The sequence below is a fragment of the Heterodontus francisci genome, chromosome 26, assembly GCF_036365525.1.
Source record: "Heterodontus francisci isolate sHetFra1 chromosome 26, sHetFra1.hap1, whole genome shotgun sequence".
Classification (NCBI taxonomy): Eukaryota; Metazoa; Chordata; class Chondrichthyes; order Heterodontiformes; family Heterodontidae; genus Heterodontus; species Heterodontus francisci.
The window spans coordinates 63093889-63121143 of NC_090396.1; the positions used below are offsets into that span (position 1 = coordinate 63093889).

At 42.8% G+C, this 27255-nt stretch overlaps 1 protein-coding gene across 2 annotated transcripts in view; it reads left to right on the forward strand.

Moving 5' to 3' along the window:
* Positions 1–27255, forward strand: part of rptor (regulatory associated protein of MTOR, complex 1) — a 464636-nt gene that overhangs the window by 216652 nt on the left and 220729 nt on the right. For both annotated transcript variants that reach the window (XM_068058405.1, XM_068058406.1), the window contains exons 8-10: positions 17370–17470; positions 18215–18359; positions 24986–25061. In XM_068058405.1, the coding sequence (XP_067914506.1) occupies positions 17370–17470; positions 18215–18359; positions 24986–25061 (322 nt within the window). The remainder of the gene's footprint in view (positions 1–17369; positions 17471–18214; positions 18360–24985; positions 25062–27255) is intronic.

The following is a 27255-nucleotide window of genomic DNA, read 5'->3' on the forward strand; positions in this document are numbered from 1 at the left end:
AATTAGATTTTTGGAAATCTAAGGCAATCAAGGGATAGGAGGATAGAGCGGGAAAGTGGTGTTGATGAGCAGTTCGGTCATGATCTTACTGAATGGCGGAGCAGGCTTAATGGGCCAATGATCTATTCCTGCTCCTATATCTAATGTTATGTTCTCGCCCCGTGAAAAGAAACTGGAAAGTATCAACATTCGTAAATTATTCTTTCCAAGGTATGTTACTACAGGATATAGTCCCTCTTAGACTAAATATGTTGTTTGGTTGTGCTGAACATTTGCCAAAAAACTGTCAGTGTACCAGTGTCCAAGCATTCTTTAGTTTGTCAGTTTTTTTTGGAGAAATATTTACTGCTAGTTGTTTAACCTCTCAATGCCAATTTTCGGCCTTGTTCAAACATTGATTACTATTAATCGGTTATCAAGTCTATTTTAAGTACCACAATATGGGTTTTCTTTTGAATGTAAGAAATAGGAGCCGGTGTAGGCCATTCGGCCCCTCAGGCCTGATCCGCCATTCAATAAGATCATGGCTGATCTGATTGTGGCCTTAACTCCATGTTCCTGCCTGCCCCATAAACTCTTGACTCCCATATAGATCAAAAAAACAGTTTCTCAGCCTTGAATATATTCTATGACCCAGCCTCCACTGCTGTCTGGGGAAGAGAATTCCAAAGATTAGCTACCCACTGAGAGAAGAAAACCCTCCTCATCTCTGTCTTAAAAGGAAGACCCCTTATTTTGAAACTCTGTGTCCAAGTTCTAGATTCCCCCACAAGGGGAAACCTATTCCCAGCATCTACCCTGTCAAGCCCCTTCAGAAGCTTGTATGTTTCAATAAGATCACCTCTCATTCTTCTAACCTCCAATGAGTATCGGCCCAGTCTGCTCAGCCTTTCCTCATAAGACAACCCCTTCATCCCAGGAATCAGCCCTGTGAACCTTCTCTGAACTGCTTCCAGTGCAAGTGTATCCCTCCTTAAGTAAGGAGACTAAAACTGTATGCAGTACTCTAGGTGCTGTCTCACCAATGGCCTGTACAGCTGTAGCAAGATTTCCCTACTTTTATTCTCCATCCTCCTTGCAATAAGTGCCAACATTCCATTTGCCTTCCTAATTACTTGCTGTACCTGCAGGCTGACTTTTTGTGATTCATGTACAAGGACACCTAGATCCCTCTGTACCACAGCATTCTGAGACTCTCGACATGTAAATAATCTACTTTTCTATTCTACCTGCCAAAGTGGGCAACCTCACGTGTTCCCACATTATACTCCATCTGCCAAATTTTTGGCCACACACTGAACCTATCTATATCTCTTTGCAGACACTTTGGCTGGAATTTTATGCCCCCACAAAGAGTGGGCTGGTTGTGGGGGGGTGAGTGGTGATGTAAAATGGAGTGGCTGGCTGGGGAGAGAGGGGGGGGGGGGGCTGGTATTACAGGATAAAACATATGCACAGTTAAACGTGGAAATCCGGCAGTTTTTGTCAGCGATACCCTGGACCTCCACAGTTTGTGCAGTTGCAGTCTTCTCCAATGGAATCTGCAACTCGTAACTGCAGTTGTTGGATATTAATGATATTAATAGAAAGTGGCCTGTGCAGTACACAAGCAAATATGTTACCTTAAAAATTAACTGTCAAAACACAAACTCTTCGAAGAATCTGTTACAATTGCAAATGAGCCCATTAAGGAGAACTGCATCTCACTTCAACTGGGTAACTGCAATCCCTAGATTCTGGAAAAGTCCCAGCAGATTGGAAAACAACAAATGTAACACCTCTATTCAAGGAAGGGGTAGTGACAGAATGCAGGAAACTATAAGCCTAACATCTGTAATTGGGAAAATGCTAGAATCCATCATTAAGGAAATAGTAGCAACACATTTAGAATATCATAATGCAATCAAGGCAGAGTCAACATGGTGTTATGAAAGGGAAATAGTGTTTGACAAATTTATTAGTTTTCTTTGAGGGTCTAACAAGCAGAATGGTTAAAGGGGAACCAGCAACTGTAGTGTATTTGGATTTCCAAAAGGTATTTGATAAGGTGCCACAAAAAAAGGTTACGGCACAAGATAAGAGCTCATGGTACAGGGAGTAATATATTAGCATGGATAGAGGACTGGCCAACTAACAGGAAACAGAGAGTCGGGATAAATGGGGCATTTTCAGGTTGGCAAATTATCATTATTGGAGTGCCACAGGGAACAGTGCTGTGGCCTCAACTATTTACGATCCATATTAATGACTTGGATGAAGGGACCGAGTGTATTTTAGCCAAATTGCACATGATACAAAGATAGGTAGGAAAGCATGTTGTGAAGAGAACACAAAGTGGCCGTAATTTTTCACTTCTTGTACGAGAGCCGGTTTGGTGTTGGTCTGCACTGAATTAGCTATCTTACTAGTGACAATTAGAATTGTTTTTGGTGTTCTTGGGTTAGGAATGATAAATTGGTCAGATGTTACTGCTCCTAACTGAATCAGTGAGGAACAGAATTCTAACGCAAATGCTGGAACTCTGAAATATAAACATAAAATGCTGAAAATACTAAGCAGGACAGGCAGTGTGTGGAGAGAGAAAATTCACTGTCTTATGCTCACGATTATTAAGGGCCATGTAGGTGAGTTGCCATGTGGCCCCAATGAAGGAACCACTGTTGAGGGAAGGGGTGAAAATTTAGTGGAAACAAATAACACTAAAAATGCAAACTATATTGATTTATGAAGGAGTTCTGCTAAGGCAATTTTTTTACTCTTTGTCTCCATGACATGCCTTGAAGTTTCAATCATTCCTTGTGTTATGGAATAAATCATGGCATGCTCTAAAATCTTTTTATAATCTCATGTTGATTACAAGTAATTAAAAAAAACATTTTTGGCCTCACCTTCTATGCTGAGCAGGCAACCAGCAGCCTGTTTCATCTATCTGTGCTGCTGCAGAGCTGATCACTGAGGTCAGGCTGGTGTCATTCTGCTAACTTTATCCCCGCATTTCCTTTTGGGGAAAATGCCCAGAGTGACCTTACAAGCCTCCCAACTCTATCTGAAGTTCGGAAATCAAGTCTGTTATTACTCCTGTTACTCTGCATTACCACTGTGATGTGATTTGCATCATTAGGAAACACCAAGACTATTTTGTTGAAAAAAAGTTATATTTTAACCTTCAAGCTTGTTGGTTATTCTTCTGAGTTGCTAAATGCCAGTTATATTAAAGGAACTATCTCCTTGTTTTTGATTTGAGAAATGAAGTTTTCAAATTCAGTATTTGAATATAGCAATTACACCTATTGACAAGATAGTAGCCATCAATTTTACTTTTGTTCATATTGAGCAGAATGAGATAAATATCCTTATATACATGCAAATAATTGCATTTAATTTCTAGTTGAAATCTGCTTTTAGTATTTTTAATATATCTATGGATACCAATTACATGGATAAATAGAGGCTTTTTTTAACCACTGTAACTGAGTCTAGCAATGTGAGCTAACTGAATTGGTATAAAAGCTAGTGAAGCAGTCCCCAATCTATTGATCTTTATTGTACAGTGTCCCATTTCCCACCACTTTACATATTGAACAATTTGCAAATAGATCAGTTGCATAAAAATATTCTGGTATTAAATGTCAGGCCAAGAGGTTGCTATTTTCAGTAATGCCGGTAAAGGTTAAATCAATACAAATCGTGAAAGGATTCTTTTTACCATAATAACAGATAATTGAGCAAGACTTTCTGCTATTTAAAGATGTTCATTTAGGAAGTTTTAAGTAGGAAGCTGAGGAATTGATGTAACCATTGCGTTACTGAATTGATGGCATCCATTCGTCCCGGGAGACGATGGACTGCGCCCCAGGTGTATGTCACTTCTGGATTGAACATTGTTGTGGATGTAGAGGCCGACTTGTCAGTGGCAGTCCCTTCTGCAGCTGTTATAGATGAATAATGTTCGCCCAAGGTCAACTGGCGATTTTTGCTTCCGTCGGGCTCTCTTTTTCCGCCATCTGGTGGTTTATTTCATCCTCTGTTTTTTCCATGCCCTTCCTGACTGCCATTCTCCAGGAACTCTGGTCAGCAGACCACTTCCCATACATCAACTCCAATCCCAGTCAACTTGAGGTCTCACTTGCAGCCATTCTTGTATCACAGACCTGTTCTCGTGCCAATAGCAAGCTCGCCATAGAGCATGTCCTTGGTGTAGCTGTCATCCATTCAGCTCACGTGACCCAGGCAATGGCGTCACCGCTGGCTCAAGGGCAAACGTGCTGGGGATCCCTGCACGCTGGTGTACTTCCGTATTGGACACCCTGTCCTGCCAGGAGCTGGTGTACTTTGGTATTCGGCACCCTGTCCTGTCAGGAGCTGGTGTACTTCAATATTCGGCACCCTGTCCTGCCAGGAGCTGGTGTACTTGCGTATTGGACACCCTGTCCTGCCAGGAGCTGGTGTACTTCTGTATTCGGTACCCTGTCCTGTCAGGAGCTGGTGTACTTGCTTATTCGGTACCCTGTCCTACCAGGAGCTGGTGTACTTCTGTATTCGGCACCCTGTCCTGCCAGGAGCTGGTGTACTTCTGTATTCGGTACCCTGTCCTGTCAGGAGCTGGTGTACTTGCTTATTCGGCACCCTGTCCTACCAGGAGCTGGTGTACTTCAATATTCGGCACCCTGTCCTGCCAGGAGCTGGTGTACTTGCGTATTGGACACCCTGTCCTGCCAGGAGCTGGTGTACTTCTGTATTCGGTACCCTGTCCTATCAGGAGCTGGTGTACTTGCTTATTCGGCATCCTGTCCTACCAGGAGCTGGTGTACTTGCATATTGGACACCCTGTCCTGCCAGGAGCTGGTGTACTTGTGTATTGGACACCCTGTCCTGTCAGGAGCTGGTGTACTTGCTTATTCGGCACCCTGTCCTACCAGGAGCTGGTGTACTTCAATATTTGGCACCCTGTCCTACCTGGAGCTGGTGTACTTCCGTATTGGGCACCCTGTCATGCCAGGAGCTGGTGTACTTGCATATTGGACACCCTGTCCTGCCAGGAGCTGGTGTACTTGCATATTGGACACCCTGTCCTGCCAGGAGCTGGTGTACTTGTGTATTGGACACCCTGTCCTGTCAGGAGCTGGTGTACTTGCTTATTCGGCACCCTGTCCTACCAGGAGCTGGTGTACTTCAATATTTGGCACCCTGTCCTACCTGGAGCTGGTGTACTTCCGTATTGGACACCCTGTCCTGCCAGGAGCTGGTGTACTTCTGTATTGGGCACCCTGTCCTGCCAGGAGCTGGTGTACTTCCGTATTGGACACCCTGTCCTGCCAGGAGCTGGTGTACTTCCGTATTCTGTACCCTGTCCTGTCAGGAGCTGATGTACTTCTGTATTCGGTACCCTGTCCTGCCAGGAGCTGGTGTACTTCTGTATTGGGCACCCTGTCCTGCCAGGAGCTGGTGTACTTCTGTATTGGACACCCTGTCCTGCCAGGAGCTGGTGTACTTCTGTATTGGGCACCCTGTCCTGCCAGGAGCTGGTGTACTTGCGTATTGGACACCCTGTCCTGCCAGGAGCTGGTGTACTTGTGTATTGGACACCCTGTCCTGTCAGGAGCTGGTGTACTTGCTTATTCGGCACCCTGTCCTGCCAGGAGCTGGTGTACTTCCGTATTGGACACCCTATCCTGCCAGGAGCTGGTGTACTTCTGTATTGGGCACCCTGTCCTGCCAGGAGCTGGTGTACTTCCGTATTCGGTACCCTGTCCTGCCAGGAGCTGATGTACTTCCGTATTCGGCACCCTGTCCTGCCAGGAGCTGGTGTACTTCCGTATTGGACACCCTGTCCTGCCAGGAGCTGGTGTACTTCCGTATTCTGTACCCTGTCCTGCCAGGAGCTGATTTACTTCTGTATTCGGTACCCTGTCCTGCCAGGAGCTGGTGTACTTGCGTATTAGGTACCGTGTCCTGTCAGGAGCTGATGTACTTCTGTATTCGGTACCCTGTCCTACCAGGAGCTGATGTACTTCTGTATTCGGTACCCTGTCCTGTCAGGAGCTGATGTACTTTCGTATTCGGTACCCTGTCCTACCAGGAGCTGGTGTACTTCCATATTAGGTACCATGTCCTGTCAGGAGCTGGTGTACTTTGGTATTCGGCACCCTGTCCTACCAGGAGCTGGTGTACTTCCGTATTAGGTACCATGTCCTACCAGGAGCTGATGTACTTCTGTATTCGGTACCCTGTCCTACCAGGAGCTGGTGTACTTCCATATTAGGTACCCTGTCCTACCAGGAGCTGATGTACTTACGTATTCGGCACCCTGTCCTGCCAGGAGCTGGTGTACTTCCGTATTGGACACCCTGTCCTGCCAGGAGCTGGTGTACTTCCGTATTCTGTACCCTGTCCTGCCAGGAGCTGATTTACTTCTGTATTCGGTACCCTGTCCTGCCAGGAGCTGGTGTACTTGCGTATTAGGTACCGTGTCCTGTCAGGAGCTGATGTACTTCTGTATTCGGTACCCTGTCCTACCAGGAGCTGATGTACTTCTGTATTCGGTACCCTGTCCTGTCAGGAGCTGATGTACTTTCGTATTCGGTACCCTGTCCTACCAGGAGCTGGTGTACTTCCATATTAGGTACCATGTCCTGTCAGGAGCTGGTGTACTTTGGTATTCGGCACCCTGTCCTACCAGGAGCTGGTGTACTTCCGTATTAGGTACCATGTCCTACCAGGAGCTGATGTACTTCTGTATTCGGTACCCTGTCCTACCAGGAGCTGGTGTACTTCCATATTAGGTACCCTGTCCTACCAGGAGCTGATGTACTTACGTATTCGGCACCCTGTCCTGCCAGGAGCTGATGTACTTCCGTATTCGGTACCCTGTCCTACCAGGAGCTGGTGTACTTCCATATTAGGTACCATGTCCTGTCAGGAGCTGGTGTACTTTGCTATTCGGCACCCTGTCCTGCCAGGAGCTGGTGTACTTCCATATTAGGTACCATGTCCTGTCAGGAGCTGGTGTACTTTGGTATTCGGCACCCTGTCCTGTCAGGAGCTGGTGTACTTTCGTATTCGGCACCCTGTCCTGTCAGGAGCTGGTGGAAGCTGTTCAGCTGCTTTTCTTGGCTTGCACAAGTTGTCCATGCTTCACTTCTGTAAAGCGGGGTGCTGAGAATACAACCCTGGTACACGCGGAGCTTTATATTTTTGATTAGTTTACTATTGGTACACGCTTGCCTGCTCAACTTTGACATGACGGCTGCAGCCTTGGCAATCCTGGTGCTCATTTTGGCATCAAGGGGCAGGCTGCTGGTGATTGTTGATCCAATGTATGTGAAGCTGTTGATGACCTCCAGAGTGAGGTTGTCGACGTTGATGAAAGGAAGACTCTCTACGTCCTGGCCGTATCCTTGGTCTTCCTGGCGCTGATCGTCAGTCCAAACTCCTTACAGGCCATGGAGAACCGATCTCCCAGCTGTTGTAAGTGAAGTTCAGTATGGGATGCCAGCGTGGCGTCTTCAGCAAACAGCAACTCTCGGACTAGAATTTACGCACTTCGGTCTTGGTGTGCAGTCTTGCCAAGTTGAACAGCTTGCCGTCAGCTCTGGAATGCAGGTAGACATCCTCCTTTGAGTCACTGAAAGTGTACAATAGCAGCATGGAGAAAAATATGCCGAAGAGAGCTGGCGCCAGGACGAAGGCCTGTTTTACCCCACTGCTGATCTTGGAAACATCTGATGTTGCTCCATTGTAACTGATGGAACTGAGCATGCTCTCGTGGAAAGAAGAAACGACATCTTGGAGGGCAGCCTATTTTCTGCAGCATTTGAAGAGTTGGTATCTGCTGACGAGATCAAAAGCCTTGTTGAGGTCTATGAAGGCGATGTAGAGTGGTCTGTGCAGTTCCCGGCACTTCTCCTGTAATTGCCAAAGTGAGAAAAACATGTCACCTGTTTATCTGCCAGCTCTAAAGCTGCACTGAGACTCGGGATAGATGCGTGACGTCAGGATCTGCAATCTGGTCAGACCAACGCAAGCAAAGACCTTCCCCACAATACTTAGCAAGCAGATGCCTCAGTAATTGTTGCAATCAGATGGAAATGCTGTGAATTAACATCAGAAATGGAACATTTTTCTATTAGAGGTGCTGACTAAACTGCCTGTGTGCTGTCAGTATTTTCTGATATTTAAGATTTCCAGCATTTACATTTTTTTGATCTTTTACCGCAGTGTGATTTTTGCTGTGACATTATTTCGAGTTATTACCGCATTTGTACACGTCAATACCTGGCAGTAGGAGACTGCTGCATTTAAAATAATTTTGAACAGATTCCAGCTTCCAGAATTACACAGAATGTACAACACAAAATCAAGTCATTCAGCCCAACCAGTCTATGCTGTTGCTTATGCTTCCCCTCAATTGAGGTGCTGTAAAATAGTTTGCACCTTTTTTCAAGGCCAATTTTCATGTTGATGTGCCTGTCACAATGAGTATAGGAAATTTAGGTGAGCTGCTTAATGTGTGCATTCTTCATTGCCACTTTTCCTTAATTTGCTGCATAACAGGAAATTTGATGCTTTATATTTTAGTTGTGATGAAGGAAAGGGAGAAAAGCTATCAGCTCCATTCCATGGTCCAATCTAACTTTTCAGTCCTTTTCTAAGAACATAATTTTTTTTTTTATTCTTTCATGGGATGTGGGCGTCGCAGGCCAGGCCAGCATTTATTGCCCATCCCTAATCGCCCTTGAACTGAGTGGCTTGCTAGACCATGTAAGAGTCAACCACAAGAAGTAGGAGCAGTAGTCAGCCATTTGGCCCTTCAAGCCTGCTACGCCATTCAGTAAGATCATGGCTGATCTGATTGTGGCCTTAACTTCACTTTACTGCCTGCCCATCATAACCCTTGATTCCCTTGTAGATCAAAAATCTCTAACTCAGCTTTGAATATATTCAATGACCCAGTCTCCACTGCTTGTTGGGGAAGAGAAATCCAAACAATAAAGACCGTCTGAGAGAGGAAAATCCTCCTCATCTCAGTCTTAAATGGGAGACCCCTTATTTTGAAACTGTTTCCCCTAGTTCTAGATTCCCTCTCACTTCAGCTTCAGCTCTCCTGTCTCACTGCTGGTCTCTGAAGGGTTTCAGCTCTCCTGTCTCACTGGTGGTCTCCGCTGGGCTTCAGCTCTCCTGTCTCACTGCTGGTCTCAGTTGGGCTTCAGCTCTCCTGTCTCACTGCTGGTCTCCGCTGGGCTTCAGCTCTCCTGTCTCACTGCTGGTCTCCGCTGGGCTTCAGCTCTCCTGTCTCACTGCTGGTCTCCGCTGGGCTTCAGCTCTCCTGTCTCACTGCTGGTCTCTGCTGGGCTTCAGCTCTCACGTCTCACTGCTGGTCTCCGCTGGGCTTCAGCTCTCCTGTCTCACTGCTGGTCTCCACTGGGCTTCAGCTCTCTTGTCTCACTGCTGGTCTCCGCTGGGCTTCAGCTCTCGTGTCTCACTGCTGGTCTCCGCTGGGCTTCAGCTCTCGTGTCTCACTGCTGGTCTCCGCTGGGCTTCAGCTCTCCTGTCTCACTGCTGGTCTCCGCTGGGCTTCAGCTCTCCTGTCTCACTGCTGGTCTCCGCTGGGCTTCAGCTCTCACGTCTCACTGCTGGTCTCCGCTGGGCTTCAGCTCTCTTGTCTCACTGCTGGTCTCCGCTGGGCTTCAGCTCTCTTGTCTCACTGCTGGTCTCCGCTGGGCTTCAGCTCTCTTGTCTCACTGCTGGTCTCCGCTGGGCTTCAGCTCTCTTGTCTCACTGCTGGTCTCCGCTGGGCTTCAGCTCTCTTGTCTCACTGCTGGTCTCCGCTGGGCTTCAGCTCTCCTGTCTCACTGCTGGTCTCTGCTGGGCTTCAGCTCTCCTGTCTCACTGCTGGTCTCTGCTGGGCTTCAGCTCTCCTGTCTCACTGCTGGTCTCTGCTGGGCTTCAGCTCTCCTGTCTCACTGCTGGTCTCTGCTGGGCTTCAGCTCTCCTGTCTCACTGCTGGTCTCTGCTGGGCTTCAGCTCTCCTGTCTCACTGCTGGTCTCCACTGGGCTTCAGCTCTCCTGTCTCACTGCTGGTCTCCGCTGGGCTTCAGCTCTCCTGTCTCACTGCTGGTCTCCGCTGGGCTTCAGCTCTCCTGTCTCACTGCTGGTCTCCGCTGAGCTTCAGCTCTCCTGTCTCACTGCTGGTCTCCGCTGGGCTTCAGCTCTCCTGTCTCACTGCTGGTCTCCGGCTCCCTTTCTCAGAACACTCCTTTTTTGTAAAAAGTCAGTAAAGTACCTCCTTCCTCACTGAATTCCCACACTTACCAAATTCCCAAGCTCACACTGTGTCTCGAGCTGCACTCGATCAGGAGCTGCTATCTTCGTGCCTTCTCTATGCAACTCATATGCCTCTGCTCTTCAAATCAGGAATTCTAATGAAAGGTCACAGACCTAAAACGTTAACTCTGTTTCTCTCTCCACAGATGCTGCCTGACTTGTTGAGTGTTTCCAGCATTTTCTATTTTTATTTCAGATTTCCAGCATCTGCAGTATTTTACTTGTCTATTGATCCAATTCCCTTTTGAATCCTACAGTGAAGCCAATATTTACTTTACTCTCTGTTACACTGCTGTATAAGTCAGCAATTCAAATCCTAATCTTAAGGAGCTCCTTTCATTTACTTTGTGGTTTTCTCTTTGTCTCCCCTTGCCCTTGCCATTCCTCTTCCAAAGGTCTGACTTCTGCTGGAATATTGCAAAGACAGCACAAGTCTTCTGGTAGCTCATTCAAGTGCCCATTCTTCATGTGTGAGCCTGAACTGTGAATATTAGCAAGTTGTTTGACTGTGAGGAGCATCACAACCAAACTTTATCTATTTGTTCATAACCAAAGGCCTCTATACTAATTTTGAGTAACGGCAGGTCTAGCTAAGCTTTATTTTCCTCCTCTCTCCCTAATTCAGTCTTGGCGGATGCCACATTGGCTTCATTATCAGCCTGGCTGTGGTCAGTTGACTGCACTCATTCTGGGACCTAATTTGGGACCTTCCAGGTTCATGCGCTTCAGTAATGTACCGGATGATATATGTAGCCACTGAGCCATTTGCTGAAATTTGCTTTTTTTAGTTGACTTATTATTCTGAAATAGTTTAAGGTTTTACAATATACAAAACTGCTCATAGTCGGGTCCTCAGGTGATGCTTCCTTGCTTTGTGCAAGATGCCTGTTTATATTCACCTTTCTATATAAAATTTCCCATAAAACCATACAGACTAAAGCTCCCATCCTGTACTAAACTAATTGACTTCAATCTGTTTTGGCCCTTCAAGTGGCCTGGGAGCCTCTAGATTAGGGAGAGGACTAATTAGCCAGAAAAACTCCTTTCTGGATTGCTGCCAGTGACCTGTGCTGGAAAGTAAATTTGTGAATGCTAAATGAGAACACGATGATCCGCCATGATGTCATGCAGAACTAGATAGGGACAGGTGGGGATGTGGTAGGAATATGGGATTAGTGTTGGATTAGTGTAAATGGGTGGTTGATGGTCGGCACAGACTCGGTGGACCGAAGGGCCTGTTTCAGTGCTGTATCTCTAAACTAAACTAGATAACTGGCCCACATTCGCTATCTAGCCATTCAAATAATGGCCACTTGGCAGTGCAGAGCTGCCAACATCTGAGGAACTGTTTCCAGATCAGCAGAATTGGAAAGAATGGTTTTGCTGGAAAGAAACCTGATGAAGTTTCTGTTTATTTAAATAAAAATTGATAATCCTTAACATAAACGGTAATGGTAACTTGTAAGCTTTGCATGACTTAGGTTTATGAATGTGGTATCAACAGTCCATGCTGCTCCTTTGTAGTCAAAAGGAGGTTCTACAATATCATGCCCTTGCCTCATTACTGTGGAAACTGCCCCATTTACATTGAGGGCGGATTTCACTACATCAGTTTCTTTTTATTCTTTTATATAGTGTCTTATATACTCCTAAACACTCAAAGAACTTCAAAAATGGTGAATTGCAGCTTTGGAATGCCAGATGCTTTACTGCATTTGTGATGTCCAAAAGACATCAGAGAGATGAACTACAAGTTGATTTTTTTTTGTGTGGGGGTAGCGGTTGATATTTGGGTGGGATATTAATTACCTCAGACACTGCCTGCTCTTCAGGCAGTCACATGAGATTGTTTACTGTCCACCTCAAACATTGGAAAGGACAGATAGAACTATGGTCGATATAAAAGGCAGCACTTTCGACATTGCTGTCCTCCAGTTCTGCAATAAATTGTCAACCTAGTTAATGCACTGGAGACTTTGTGTTGCATTAAATCCACATCCTTGTAACCCACAGGTACATGTGCTACCAACTGAGCTGTTTTGGCAGTTTGTAAATTATAGATGTGGCTCAGGAAGATGTGAACAGTCCAACAGGCAAAAATACTGCTTCCTGGGGCTGAGCCATCCAGCCTGCTGCAGCCACAAAAGATGGCAGCATCTGGGAGCAGTGCTGCTTCATTGGATTTACAGCTCTGCCATGGAACATAGGGCTACTAAAGCTTATGGTGCTGTAAGTAAACAGGCTTAAAACTCCCTGTAAACACTTGCCCATGGTTGTTTGCAAGATTTGATTGTGCTTGTTCTATGTGGTAAAACCCTTTGCAGCACTACGTGCATTGCATGCCAAAGAACTTGGAAGAGCTCCAGAAATGTTGAGAACATAAAACAAGCTACTATTTTCCTGCATAAATGAAGATATGATTTTAGCAAAATTAAAGTACTGTGAATGCTAGAAGTTTGAAATAAAGAGAAAATGCTGGAAATACTCAGCAGGTCAGGCAAGCATAGTGAAGAGATAATTAGAGTTGATGTTTCAGGTTGATGGCCTTTCATCAGAATTGGAAGAAGTTAGCAATTTAACAGATTATAAGCAAATTCAGAGCTAGGAAAAGGTGGGGAGGGGGGAGAGAAAGGAAAGAACAAAGTAGAAGGCGATTCCACGCCTACTGTGACCTATCTGTCCTTGGCCACCTACGCTTTTCCAATGAAGTTCAAGGAACAACACCTCATGTTTCAATTAAGCACTTTACAACCTTCAGGCCAAAATGTTAAAGTAATTACCGCCACTCCCATTTTTTCGGATGCCAGGTGTATACCTCCTCTAGACCGATCTTTTGTTTCTTTGATTGTCGCATTGCCACCCCCATTTAGCCTTACACATGAAATATGAGCAGAAGTAGACCATATGGCCCATCGAGCCTGCTCCGTCATTTAATATGATCATGGCTGATCTTGGGCATCAGTTCCACTTGGCTGCCTGCTCCCCATATCCCTTAATTCCCTGTGAGACCAAAAATCTATCTATCCCAGCCTTAAATGTATTTAATGATGGAGCACCCACAATCCTCTGGGGTAGAGAATTCCAAAGATTCACAACCTTTCGAGTGTAGTAATTTCTCCTCATCTCAGTCCTGAATGATCAGCCCCTTATCCTGGGACTGTGTCCCCGCATTATAGGTTCTCCGACCAGAGGAAACAATCTCTCAGCTTCTACCTCAAGCCCTTTCCAAATCTTGTATGCCTCAATCAGATCGCCTCTCATTCTTCTAAACTCCAGAGAATATGGGCCCAATTTACTCAGCCTCTCATCATAGGATGACCACCTCATCCTGTGGACCAATTTAGTAAATCTTTGCTGCACTGCCTCCAGCGCAAGTATATCTTTTTTTAAATGTAGAGACCATAATTGCACACAGTACTCCAGGTGCGGTCTCACCAAAACCCTGTACAATTTTAGTAAGACTTCTTTATTCCTGCACTCCAATAAAGGCCAACATGCCATTTACCTTCCAAATAGCCTGCTGCACCTGCATGTTAACATTGTGCATTCCTTGTACAAATACCCCCAAGTTTCTCTGAACATCAACACTTAACAGCCTCTCTCTCTCCTCCCCGCAGCTTACCTTTCCACCGAGCTTTGCATCATCAGCAAACTGAGATGCATTACTCTCTATATTCAAGTCATTAATATAGAGTGTAAATAGCTGAGGCCCCATCACTGATCCTTGCAGCACCCCACTATTCATTGCCTGCCAACTTGAAAATGCCACTCTCTGCTTCCTGTCTGTTAACCAATCCACTATCCACGCTAATATATTATCCCCTAACACCATGAGCCCTTATCTTTTATGTGGTATCTTATCAAATGCCTTTTAGAAATCCAGGTATACATCATCTACTGGTTCCCCTTCATCTACCCTACTAGTTATGTCCTCAAAAAAAACTCTATGTAGATGCTTTGGAGAGGGTGCAGAGGAGGTTCACCAGGATGTTGCCTGGTATGGAGGTTGCTAGCTATGAAGAGAGGTTGAGCAGATTAGGATTATTTTCATTAGAAAGACGGAGGTTGAGGGGGGACCTGATTGAGGTGTACAAAATCATGAGAGGTATAGACAGGGTGGATAGCAAGAAGCTTTTTCCCAGAGTGGGGGATTCAATTACTAGGGGTCACGAGTTCAAAGTGAGAGGGGAAAAGTTTAGTGGGGATATGCGTGGAAAGTTCTTTACGCAGAGGGTGGTGGGTGCCTGGAACGCGTTGCCAGCGGAGGTGGTAGACGCGGGCACGATAGCGTCTTTTAAGATGTATCTAGACAGATACATGAATGGGCAGGAAGCAAAGAGATACAGACCCTTAGAAAATAGGTGACATGTTTAGATAGAGGATCTGGATCGGCGCAGGCTTGGAGGGCCGAAGGGCCTGTTCCTGTGCTGTAATTTTCTTTGTTCTTTGTTTTGTTCTTTGTTCTAATGAATTTGTCAAACAGAATCTCCCTTTAGTAAAACCGTGCTAACGTGTTCTAATTATACTGTGCTTTCCAAGTGCAATGTTAAGATCTTTAATAATAGTTTCCAGCATCTTCCCAATGACTGATGTTAGGCTAACTGGCCTGTAGTTTCCTGTTTTCTCTCTACCTCCTTTCTTGAAAAGCGGTGTAACATTTGCCAACTTCCAATCTGGTGGGATCATTCCTGAATCTAAGGAATTCTGGAAAATCAGTGCACCCTTAACAACTGGAACTCATCCGTGGATTGGACAGTAGATTCTCATCATTAATAGTGATTGTTGCTGAATAGCAGAGGTTCAGCATGAATTGATGTGATCATTATATACTGGGAAGAGGAATTGTATTAATCTGAAATGCCAAGTATTATAAAGGAAGATAACGAACACTGAACCCTTCATCCTTCGTTGCAGAATTTTATGCTTTTTAACTACTGGCTAGAGAAAACCTGGGAACTGACGTTTGTGTATATCCTCATCATTCCCTCCCCATTTTTCTTTCATTGACCTAAATCGGTTGTGCTGTTACCCTGCTGTTGCTGATTCACTCAAAATACTGTAATTTTTTTTTTGAAGAGCAATGACAGTATAAGCTGGAGTTTTCCTGCTCATTCAGTGTCTTAATCATTTACCATGAAGGTACAAATTAACTTTTAAATGCTATCAGTGTTGTGTTTTCAAGTCTGTTGTACAGAGTTAAAGAAGTAATTATGACATCTTCAACCGTAAACATTGTGTATAATATAATCTAGTTATCCGCTAGTCAATTTATGACTGTATTATGAAATTATTGATTTGAAAAAGATTCATTTACAGCATAGTGGAAACTTAGCATCTCACTCCCAAGTTCAAGCTTAAAAATAACCAGGTACAGTGGCTTGGGAATTCCAAAAGTCAACACATTTTGCAGAATCAGCAGCTGCTGTGATGTTGGTTAGATTAGAACATTTTTTTCTCTCAAGGTGCCCCAGGCAAAATAGCTTTGCTGTAGTGCAGACTGGGTCACAACTTAATTTATGATGTGTAATTTAAAATTTTTGTAATTTAAAAAATTGTAGATGCAAATAACTTCTCAAAGAATGAGACATGTTACAGGAAATTAATGCCATGTTATATTATCTGCATGGGTGTGTTTCTCATCTGGGGCAGACTAGTCTGGCAGCCAGACTGAAGTTATACTATCCATTTGCCATGCTTGAGGTGGGGTTGAGGGCAGCGTTGAAATTTGGCACCCAAGAGATTTGCTCATACATGCTTGAGCATTCAAACCAGTGATTGGGTTGAGGTTTATGTATGCTGTGTGAGGCATTCTGTGCAAAAGTTTAGCTAATATTACTGCAAGCAGTGGTGTTGTTGCTGTCCATGTGTAAGATCACCATGTGTTGGTGCAAGTCCTGGTGGTACCGCTACAAGACGTAACTTTTGATTTGGAGAGGAAGAAAGCAGCACAGTGTTGCTGCAGTGCTGACGTGATCTAACTGCAGCACGAGTGATTGCTGCACAACTGGTCAAAATGCTTAGCTTTTGATCTGTGCCGAGTTAGCACATTTCAGCCATTGGGGTACAGGAACAGACCAGAGTGCCTTAGACCAGGGAAGCATGAAAATTTCACTGTCTCACACCCATTATTGCGAATGGAACTCTTTCTGGAGTATGGTTCTGTAGCGACATTGACCCTCCGATACCTTGTCTAAGGAGCCATTCCTTTGTGAGTCTAGCAGCGTAGGATTGGTTATTTGACTTGTGGAAAGTGTCCTTGAAAGGATGAGCAGATGCTGCTGTCACCTGACTGGTACTTCAAGCAAGGGGTCACTGCATAGTAATCAGAGCGCCCGCCTGATGAATTTAACTATCTTTTTAACCATCTTCTAAACTCATTAAAACCACTTGTGTCAGCTGGCCATGATTGAACAGCATAGCACTGATCTGGGATTGAACATATAGCCTCTTGGTTTTGCACAGCTCAGTGTCACATGACACAATACAGGGGAAAACACATTGAACATCTTGTTTAATTTGCTATTTCTCCCCACACTTCTCAGTTTAAGAAGGAAGATTCTAGCCTAAAGCTTTGACTGTAGAGTACTGTAATTTAGTAAGTTATCCCTCCCCTTCCAAAAACCTCTGTCTATACTGGGCTCAGGCAATTCTCTTGGATTCTTTCCCTGTAAGCTTGGTTTGATTTTCCTTTGTTTACTTGTAATAACATCATATGCCAAAGTGACCAGTTTTGACCTTTCTTCTCCACATAGTGGAGGCTTTTGGATTCGTTGAAACACTCTAATAATGTATTCAACATGTTAGAAATAGCAAAAATAGTTGTAACAAGCAAAAGCAAGTTATTTGAATATTTGCCTACTTGTAGTGTCTTTGATTTTGGTTCTTGCTTTAAGATTTTTAACGTTTGCACCCCTAATTAAGTTTGCAGGTGGAGAAATATGACTTACTGAGTCACCTGCTGTACTTTTCTATCTGACTCAGAAAGGGGAAACATTTCTTAGCGTTCCTGTTTTAATTCTCATTATTATCAATTTTTTAAAATGTAGAATTCCAGGAAGACTTAATGACAGGCGAACTCCTCTCGGAGAACTCAATTGGATTTTTACAGCCATAACAGACACTATAGCTTGGAATGTATTACCAAGAGGTAAGAAGAAATCTATTGTAACATCAATGGTGGGCCAGATAAGTCATCTGCTTCTAGTTAATTGCCAATGTTGCTATATAAAGAGATTTGTTAGAACTTGGGCTGCTTGTACCTCACGCATGATAACTATTTCCTTCACCTCCCCTCCAACCTTGCACAGTGGGATCAGTCCACCCTTCAGTGGGCAGACATTGCGCATTGACTCATGTCCACTCTGGATTTGCTCATTTGGGGACTCTAGCTCTCATTGCTGGTATCCATTATAGCTGTTTTGTAAGTTGAGAGTTATTTTCAGTTAACCCTCAGTCATACAGGACCTTATAGTTGAACTTCACAAACTGTGCACAGGCTAATAAACAGAAACTTTTTTGCTTCAGTGTTTACATCTTGCTAGGCATCGGCAACTTGGAAATTCTCTATAAGTGATTTGAAACCTCTGCTGTTCAAGCTAGACAATTAATATGCAAAAAGTCAGTTTGCTACTGATTTCTCCTGCAATTTAAATAGTTCGATAATGTTTTCCAGGCAGCCTAAAATATCAGTGCAGTTAAATTGCAAAGTTGGTTATGTCGTTTGCCTGTGTATTTGTCTAGTCTATGGTTTACAGCCTTCTTACTGACTTTGTACAATTCAGTTATTGAGGTGTTACAATAGATGAAGGTGATTCTTGCCTAGTCTACACATTTAAGCAAGCGCATTTTATATTAACATTAATATAATGTAATTGACTTCTTGTTTCCGCAGATCTCTTCCAAAAATTATTTAGGCAGGACTTGCTGGTTGCCAGTTTGTTTCGCAATTTCCTTTTAGCTGAAAGGATCATGAGGTCGTACAACTGTACCCCTGTCAGTAGTCCTCGTCTGCCTCCAACATACATGCACGCTATGTGGTGAGTTAGCTGTAACTCTTCTTAAAGCCAAATGTTAGGGAAAGCTCCTGCCCAAAATTAGGTTGACTACTTTGAAAGAGGGCGACACTGTTGTTACCCAAATGGGTTGAGTTTGCAAGATATAAAAATGAAACACCTGCAACAGGGTGCATATGTGTTAATGGAGTTGGAGGTCACAGCTCTGCAGGTATCGTGCTCTGAATTTCATTGAGAATTTGTATTATTATTATAATACTCAGCTCCTAAATGAATGCTCACAGCCGGGAGAGAGCTTGGGGAATCATTCCACTCTGGGTGGTGAGTTTCCGTGCCAGGCCTCCTGAAACTGGCGAAGCATTTGCCTGGTGAGCTGCCTGAATAGGGATAGGGTGGGGATCAGTTTTAAAATGTTTAAATTAGATAGTTTAACTCTTGACAGTTAACCTTGTATACTCTTTGTAACTACATGCAACCTCAACATTCTGCTCAACCCAGAGTTGAGCTTCAAACCCATTACCAAGACCGCTTCCTTTCAGCTCTATAAAACTGCTTGCCTCTCCCTTCACCCTTACTCCTGTTATTGCTGAATCCATGCCTTCGCAGCCTCTGGATTTGATCAATAGCCTCCTTGACAATCCCTCCCAATCACTACACAATTCAATCACCCAAATCCCTTCATCCTAAGCCCCCTCATCCCCCATCTTTGCTGATCTTTAGTGACTCCATCGTGCAGCAGATGGAGTTTATCCTAGAATATAAATACTCTCCACCTTCACATAACACTACCTCTGCAACCTTCTCCAACCTAGACCCCCCCCTCCCCTCCCCCACACCTCCCTCACACCTCCTTCAACCACAGCTCACTTGCAGTGGAACATTTTCCTCTCTAGAACCTTCTTCCCAAGGCCTTCTATCTCCTTTGTTATCTTTAAAGCTTTCTCAAAATGTTTCTCTTTGGCCAAATTCTTGGCTATCCCCGCCAAAACCTTTTGCAAAGTCTCAGTACTTGCTGATTCTCCTTGAATTGCCTTCAGATATTTTTCCTCTCTTAAAGGCACTATAGAAATGCATGTAGCTGTAGCCTGTGCCTGCTATGAACTGGTTTAACACTGTGCAAACATTCATGTTGGACATCAGCAGCAGGCAGAGAGAAGGCTTTAAATCTGTCTGTATAGAATAGATTAAAATCCAGGCCTCAGCTGGTGGCCAATCTGCTGCCTAATATGGTTCTTGGTTTCCTCAACTATATCAAGCTTTTATTGTGAGTTTTGATGAAGGGTCACTGACCTGAAACGTTAACTCTGCTTCTCTCTCTACAGATGCTGCCAGACCTGCTGAGTATTTCCAGCATTTCTTCTTTTTATTTCAGATTTCCAGCATCTGCAGTATTTTGCTCTTATTCTACTGTGAAAGTCCTGCTTATATCAAAATTTGTTCATGCCACAAAAGTAGGGGGCTAGGCAAGCAGCAAAGAGGACTGGAAAAGGAGAGGTGGTAGGTGCATTTAATCCAGCTTAGTCTGAGGAGGGTGGAGGGTTGTGGAGGAATAACTAGGAATTGAAGTATAAACTCAGTTGAAAGATGCTGAAGGGTGTAGAGGCATAGTTAGTTAGAATCTACTGTGCGCAGTAGCCCATGAAGCAACCTAATAATTCCACTGCTGTCTATTCAGAGCAAGATATTTGATTGCATCAAAGTATCGTCTTGTCTTGTATCCAGCAGATTGTTCTCCACGGCTGATGTTTATATTTGTAAGTCTGTAACTCTTATCTCTGCGTTGTTTCCAACTCGTTTTATCTCTGGATTGTTACTATAATGAAAGACATTTTTATGTGACGAGGCTATTAGCCTGGCTCGCGGACTTCTGCCAGAAGAATCAGCCTTCAGTCTGGCACCTACCTTTGACCTGTCTGCCTTTGGTGGCTCTACCAGGACTTATGCTCCTGCCAGCATATCTCTTAGGGTCATAGGGTCACACAAGCTTTCTTACCACCTCAAGGTGAGGTACTTGGGGAAGGTAGAGTAGGACCTAGAGAATCGAATTCCTTGAAAATGAATGCAGATCGATAAAGCCAAAAGTATTTAAAATTTTTGAAATGGAGGCAAAGAGTGTAGCAATGAGATTATGATAAATTTATACGACATACTTAACATACGAATTAGGAACAGCAGTAGACCACTTGGACCCTTGAGACTACTCTGCCATTCAATAAGAGGGAATGGTTAAGCCATAGCTCAAGTAGTGTAGGTAGTTTTGGACCCTTTATTGTAAGAAAGGCATGAAAGCCATAGCAGATGTACAGTACAGATTCACCAAGATGATCTGGGGTTGAGAAATTACAGTTATGAAGAGTTGCTTAAACTGTTTAGCTACAGCAGCAAAGGCTAAAAGGACATTTAATGGACGTTTTTGTTTTAAATTGTGAAGGGCTGTGATAAATAGGGAATTATTTTTCTCTGGGGCATCAACAATGGGGTATTATCAATTTAAATCAGTCAGAGTGAGAAGAGACAATAAAATATTTCTTGCCCATTGTGTTTGAGCATGGAGTACTTTGCCATAGGAAATAGTTGAGGTAGAAGTGAAGCATCTTTTGAGAGAGAAGTAGATTAATATTTGAAACAGAGGAAAGTTCAGGGCCTTTGGCAGGGAGCAGGGCAATGATATTACTTTTGACTTGCTCTAATGAAGAGCCAGCACAGATGTAACTGACTGGATGGCCACCTCCTGTGCTAGAAACCTCAACGGTTCTGATCATAACATTGTTAGAAAACCATGTTTAACGTGAAGCTTTGATTATATAATGCTTAGGGCATATTTAACAAATCCCAAATGTAGGATCTTTGGAGCAGATCTTACTAAATAAAATTGTGTATTGTGTCATAATTCTAAATCTGTGTCTCAAAAATGAATGTGTGTACAACTGAATATGCCTTATCTAAGAATCATATACTGAATGAAAATTTAATTCGAAGCCATGGTTTTCTAATCCCCAGAAAATCCAGTTTTCTGCCCCTACGAATTGATATTAAAATTGCCTCACAATTATAAGTAGTCCTTTCATGTTGGAGACTTCTTGTCCTTGTATTCCATTTGCTTGCATTTGAACAGCTTAATGGAAAAGACCAGATGGGTATGTGACATAAATCTGCAAACACAAATCTCAAATTATTTTTTCCCATTCAGTGTCACATGGTGTCCTCTAGTGGCATTCAAGACATGCATGACATGTTTGAATCAATATGCCAACAAGTAAAAGTCATGCCCTTTAAGAAATCTTTGGTTCTTAAGGATTTACATGTGTACTTGTCATGCACATTTAAATTCTTTATACAGAGGGAGTAAACAGTTGGAAGAACTGTTTGTTCTGTATGGAACGCATTTTAAAATGTATTGGCTAGCTTGATGTCTTAATAATGGCTTTGCTTTTATTGAATTTTCCTGGGTGTAAGTTAATTAGGAGTATAAAATGTCACTTGCCAAGAACAAATACTTAAAGGTTGGATCGCTAAAGCTGGAAAATAGCTTTACTGAATTTTCATTTTATATGAGATATCAATGCAGGAAAAAAATATTATCATTTCAACTTCCCTGATCACTTGAATTTAAATTGAGTAATTTTTCATACAGTATAATCTTTATTCGATCCAATCATATTGGCCTCCAAAATGAAAGCCCCATAGGTGCTGGCAATGAACAGCTAAGCCATATAGATCAGGAAGATGCTAGGTTTGGGCTCCTGCTCAGTGCTGCTTAGCTGATCTAAGCCAAGGAAGTAGTAGGGTGCAATTAGTTGGTTTTTGTGCCCTTGGGTTAGGCAGAGGGAAGTCAACCAGGTACCTCACTAGAGGCTTTTTAATAGCCGTTACTGCAAGTATATGTATGAATGTCAGATGAAGTTGAGATTTGGTTGGCAGAGCTGAATAACTTGCTGTTTTAGGCTCATATATAAAAATTGCCCATGGAGACCAGGTACTGCAAGGCAGGTAGTGCTTATGAAATTACACCCAAGCAAGTAGTCAATGCCTGAAAGCAGAGAAAAGATTTGGCAGAGGAAATAAAACAAAATTAAGAGCCAGTAAAAGGTAGTCTGACTATCCTGATCTTGTATCTGTCGAGGCATTAAAATGGGTTCAGGTTGCAAGAATGTGGGGGAGAAGAATGCACATGGAATTAACTGAACTGCTATTTAGCTAAAATATTGAAGCTGGAGCATTCTTCAATGTGAATTAAAAAACATGCAGCTTAAAATTAGTTACTGATTTATTTTATAAGACATTAAAAGGAATATGTCTTACTCTAATGCCAGCTATGCCACATTTATTATTGAGTGATTCTATTTCTAAACTAGATAAAATATGTCATTCCACAAGCTACAGTGCCAATTTAATGCTAAAATCATGTATTGCCACTTCTGCTAGCAGTAATGTGTTCATTTGCATAACTTTTGACAGTGAAATGTTTATGTTGTAAATAGCAACTCCATCATCCTTTTACTTGATAACCTAGTTTTGCTTTGCAACCATAAACAGCCTTTAACTGTTTTACAGTTGGAATTACCATTTCATATACTCTTTCTGTTCAGCCAGTTGAAAAATAAAAAAACATTGCTTGCATTTATATAAATGCTTTAATCTAGAAAAATGTCTCTCTCTGCTTCAGAGAAATGTAGTCAGGTAAAAAATAGATGCTGAGCCAAAAAAGGAGATAATAGGTTTCTTGGCAAGCTTGGTCAGAAAGTTGAGTTTTATGAGCATCTTGAGGAGAGGGAGACAGAGGGGATTAGGGAATGAGTTAAGTGGGCTAAACAGCTAAACATGGCTGCCAGTGGTGGGGGAGAAGGGGTTTGCAGGGGTGTTGGATAAGGTTCAAGAGTTAGAGAGATAGAGTTCAGGAAGGGGATTTTACTCGGATGGGGAGGAATAAGGCCTTGTAGGACTTAAACACAACAACGAGAATTTTAGTTGGAGGCATTAAAGAACTGTGAGCCAACGTAGGACAGGAATGCAGAATAAGATATGGGTATCAGAACTTTGGGAGATCATTGGAATAATCGAGTTTGGAGGTGACAAAGGTGTGCATGATAGTTTGAGCAACAAATGGGATGAGGTGGACCATGCCTATATATAAAACCTTAAGATCTAAGTTAGAGCACTATTTGCAGTATTGGGTTTCACACAATAGGATGGAAATTCAGGCTGTGGAGAAGTTACAAGGCAGATTCACCAGGATACAAATAAAAACAAAGTGCTGGAAAAACTCAGCAGGTCTGGCAGCATCTGTGGAGAGAGAAGCAGAGTTAACGTTGTGGAACTGATGAAATGTTTTGCCAGCATCTGCAGTATTTTGCTTTTATTCACCAGGATACAGCCTGGTATGAGGAAATACAAATACAAAAATGATTTGGAAGATTGGATTTTTTTGGTAAAACAATGCAAGGTTGCAGAGTGCTATGATAGAAGTGTTTAAAATTATGAAAGGATGGGATAGGATAGAAAGAAGCAGACTGTTTCTGGTAGTTAAGAGATAAAGACCAAAAACCATAAATAGAAGATCAACTGCAGAGATTTAGAACAGAGGCAGTGAAAACTTATTCACACATTTCTGTGAGACTAGAATTCATTAAGGGTTAGTGGTTGAGACAGACTATTTTAACATTCAAGATGATTAGATAGTTGGATGAAGGGATGTGGAACAGGCTGGGTAAATTTAATTAGGACTATTTGCTTGCATTGAGGTAAACTCCAACTGGTGGAGCTGAATGTCCTGTTGACTTATTATAACTGCTGTACATGTTACTAAGATGGAAGGAAGCATTTTTTTGTGATGGAGGTGATATGGAGTCAAGAGCTGAGCTCGGTTCAATAGGCTGCTGAAATTGCGAACAGTCTGGTTCAACGCAGGACAGCGACAAGTGAGAGATTGAGATCAGTGATGGGTAGGGAGTTTGTGACGGGCCAAAGACAATGCCATTGGTCATCCCAGTGTTCAACTGGAGGGAATTGGGCCTTATCCAAAAGTGGATGTGAGATAAGGCAGATAGTTAGTTGAAGAGTTTCAAACATAGAAGTTTTTGAACATGAAGGGAATTTCTTGGACACTAAGGGAATCAAGGGATATGAGGTGGAAAATCAAATATGATTTTATTGTATGGTGGAACAGGCTTGAGGGACAACAATATGTTGAAGGACTTAAGAGAGGAATGGGAATTTGGAGATGAGACAGTCATAGATACACAGGGTTTGAGGGTGGGTTTTCGAGGAAGTGTAGATGACTGTGGTTTTGAACAGAGTGACAGGACCCGAGGAGGTGGAATCATTTACAATGTCAAACAGCATGGAAGCCAGAAAATGAATTTGGTTGGTCAATTTAGTGGGAAGGGGGTCAAGGGAGGAGGAGATGGACAAGGTGAACTTGGAGAGGGCAGGAAGGCTGATAGGGAAACTGCTGAACATGTGCTTCTCTTTCAAATAACTGCATCACATATTTGAAATGGTACCACATGATTTGACCGTAACCTTTCAGAACTGTTAAACAATAGTAGATGCTGGAATGACATAATTGTTGTATTAATGGTGTTAGCAACAAAATGAATACCATTGCACAAATGTCATTGCAATATGTGAATTTGTCGATCACTTTACAGGCAAGCTTGGGACCTTGCAGTGGACATTTGCCTTTCACAACTTCCCACCATCATAGAAGAAGGAACAGCTTTTAGGGTGAGTTGACCATTTTTTTTTCAGAAGCGCTTGTTTACTTTGCCATTTATAAAGTAGAAGATTTGTAGTATTGTGCCATTGTTTGTTCTGATTAACAATCCAGAATAACTGAAAGGTTGACTTGAACTGAACTATAAATACTTGTCAACCAATGCTCAGTGGTCGCACTCTTGCCCTTTGAGTTTGAGGTTGTGGGACTCCAAGACATGAGCACAAAATCAAGGCTGACACTCCATGCAGTATTGAGGGAGTCCTGCACTATCAGAGACTCCGTATTTTGAATGAGATGTTATCTGATGTCTGCCCTGGTGGATGTAAAAAAAAAAGAAATCTGTTGGAGCTATTCAAAGAAGGGCAGGAGAGTTCTCCTGGTGACCTGGTCAATATTTATTCCTCAACCAACTTCTAAACAGATGATCTGGGCATTTATTTGTTTGCTGTTTGTGGGACTGTACTGTGTGTAAATTAGCTACCATGTTTCCTACGTTATAACAGTGACAATACTTGAAAAGTAGCACTTTGGCTATGAAGTCTTGATAATCTGCAAGATGCCGTATTTATACAAGTTTTTTCTTTGTAATGGAGTTGTGTGTGTAAGCTGACATGCACTTCAGTCAACCTGGTATAATCCCAGAATGTGGTTTTCCATGTGCTCTGTTAATTGGAAGAGACAGAGACTCAGCTCCACAAAAATATATATTTTGTGAAATTAGTCTTATTTGCTTTATTGATGTAACTACTTTACACTTGTTTTTAGTCTTGGATTGGACATCAGCTGAATCCACTGTCCAATTAGCAGTTTGAGGGGTGCCAGTGCCGGGGTTGGTGAAAAAGGGATGGATAAGAGGAATGGCTGCGACTATTGCTGATCATTCGAAACATTCAGTAATGGCCTTGACCCTTCCATGGTGCAGTGTTCTAAACTACAGTTGCCACTGTGCAGGGGCTGGCTAAAGAGGTTAGGAACAAACAAGACAAATAGTTAGGGAAAAGAAATGTAACTTATTCCACTTCTGCATATACATTGATAAAAATAGGCAGGTGGGGTAGGGGAAGAGAAAAAAGAAGTCTAGTCTGCCGAGTGGTTACAGCAACCATCTGTTACATCAGATTCTGGTCTGTAATCTGTTTACAAGGCTCCCTCCCCACCACTTCGTGACCACCCACTGTCTTCATAAATTTCAAAATTGCTATGAATTTGCATACAAGTCCATTGTTTTTTTCGTATATTAAGTGGTTTAACTGGATTACTGCTAATGAGGCTTTAAACTACAGAGCTTTCCTTGAAATAAAAGTAGGAAGTGCTCGAAATATACAAATCAAGAGCTCACCCCCAAAATTTTAACCTGCCTTTTTTTTTACAGGTACTGACTAAGCTGCTGCGTCTTTTAAAAATGTCTATTTTCATTTCAGATTTCTAGTATTTGCACTTTGTTGGTGTGAGAGGAGTGAAAACTGGGTGGGAGGGATTTGAATTGAGTTTTGCAAAACATGAGCTCCAAGCTGGTGGGTGGCAATACATTTGTGGATGTTTCGCAAAGGAAGGTTAGGAATGGGGTGGTGGTTGAAGATGGATGAATTGGTTATTTGAGGAGCAGAGAGTGATGCTGCTGGTTTTGAAAGGAAAATGTCTGAGGAACGGGAGCCAGCATCGGCAGGCATGGGAACCAGGAAGGAACGTTGAATGGTTAATTGGTGACATTAATGTTGATATAAACTTGATTTAAAATAAACAGTTTTGTCTGCAGAGTCAGTGAAGAGGAACATGCAAATGGAAGAGTTAACTCTTACAATTTTTAACTTCTAATTTTTAACTTCCAATCTTTAATTTTTCCTTCTTAACAGAACTTTAAGTTCAAACAAAATACTTCCCATGTTGGGAATTCTTTGTGGTTGTTTCATCCCCTCCCATCTGTCATTGTGAAGCAAATAGTGTTTGTACGCAAACGAACAGTATTTTAAAATTTCTCTATGCACAAATGTTAATCTTGAAAACTAATCTTGGCAGTTTTAACCTTGGCTCCAGGCATTAAAATTTCACGTCCGCTGAATTTATTTTTGCTCATTAAGCAACATCTCTCCTCCCAATAATTAATTGCATTTTTGCATCTTTATAGAGCTCTATAGTACACATAAATCCACTCACAGAAATGTGATATTTGAAAGATGATTCTGCAGCACAAACTGAGACCGT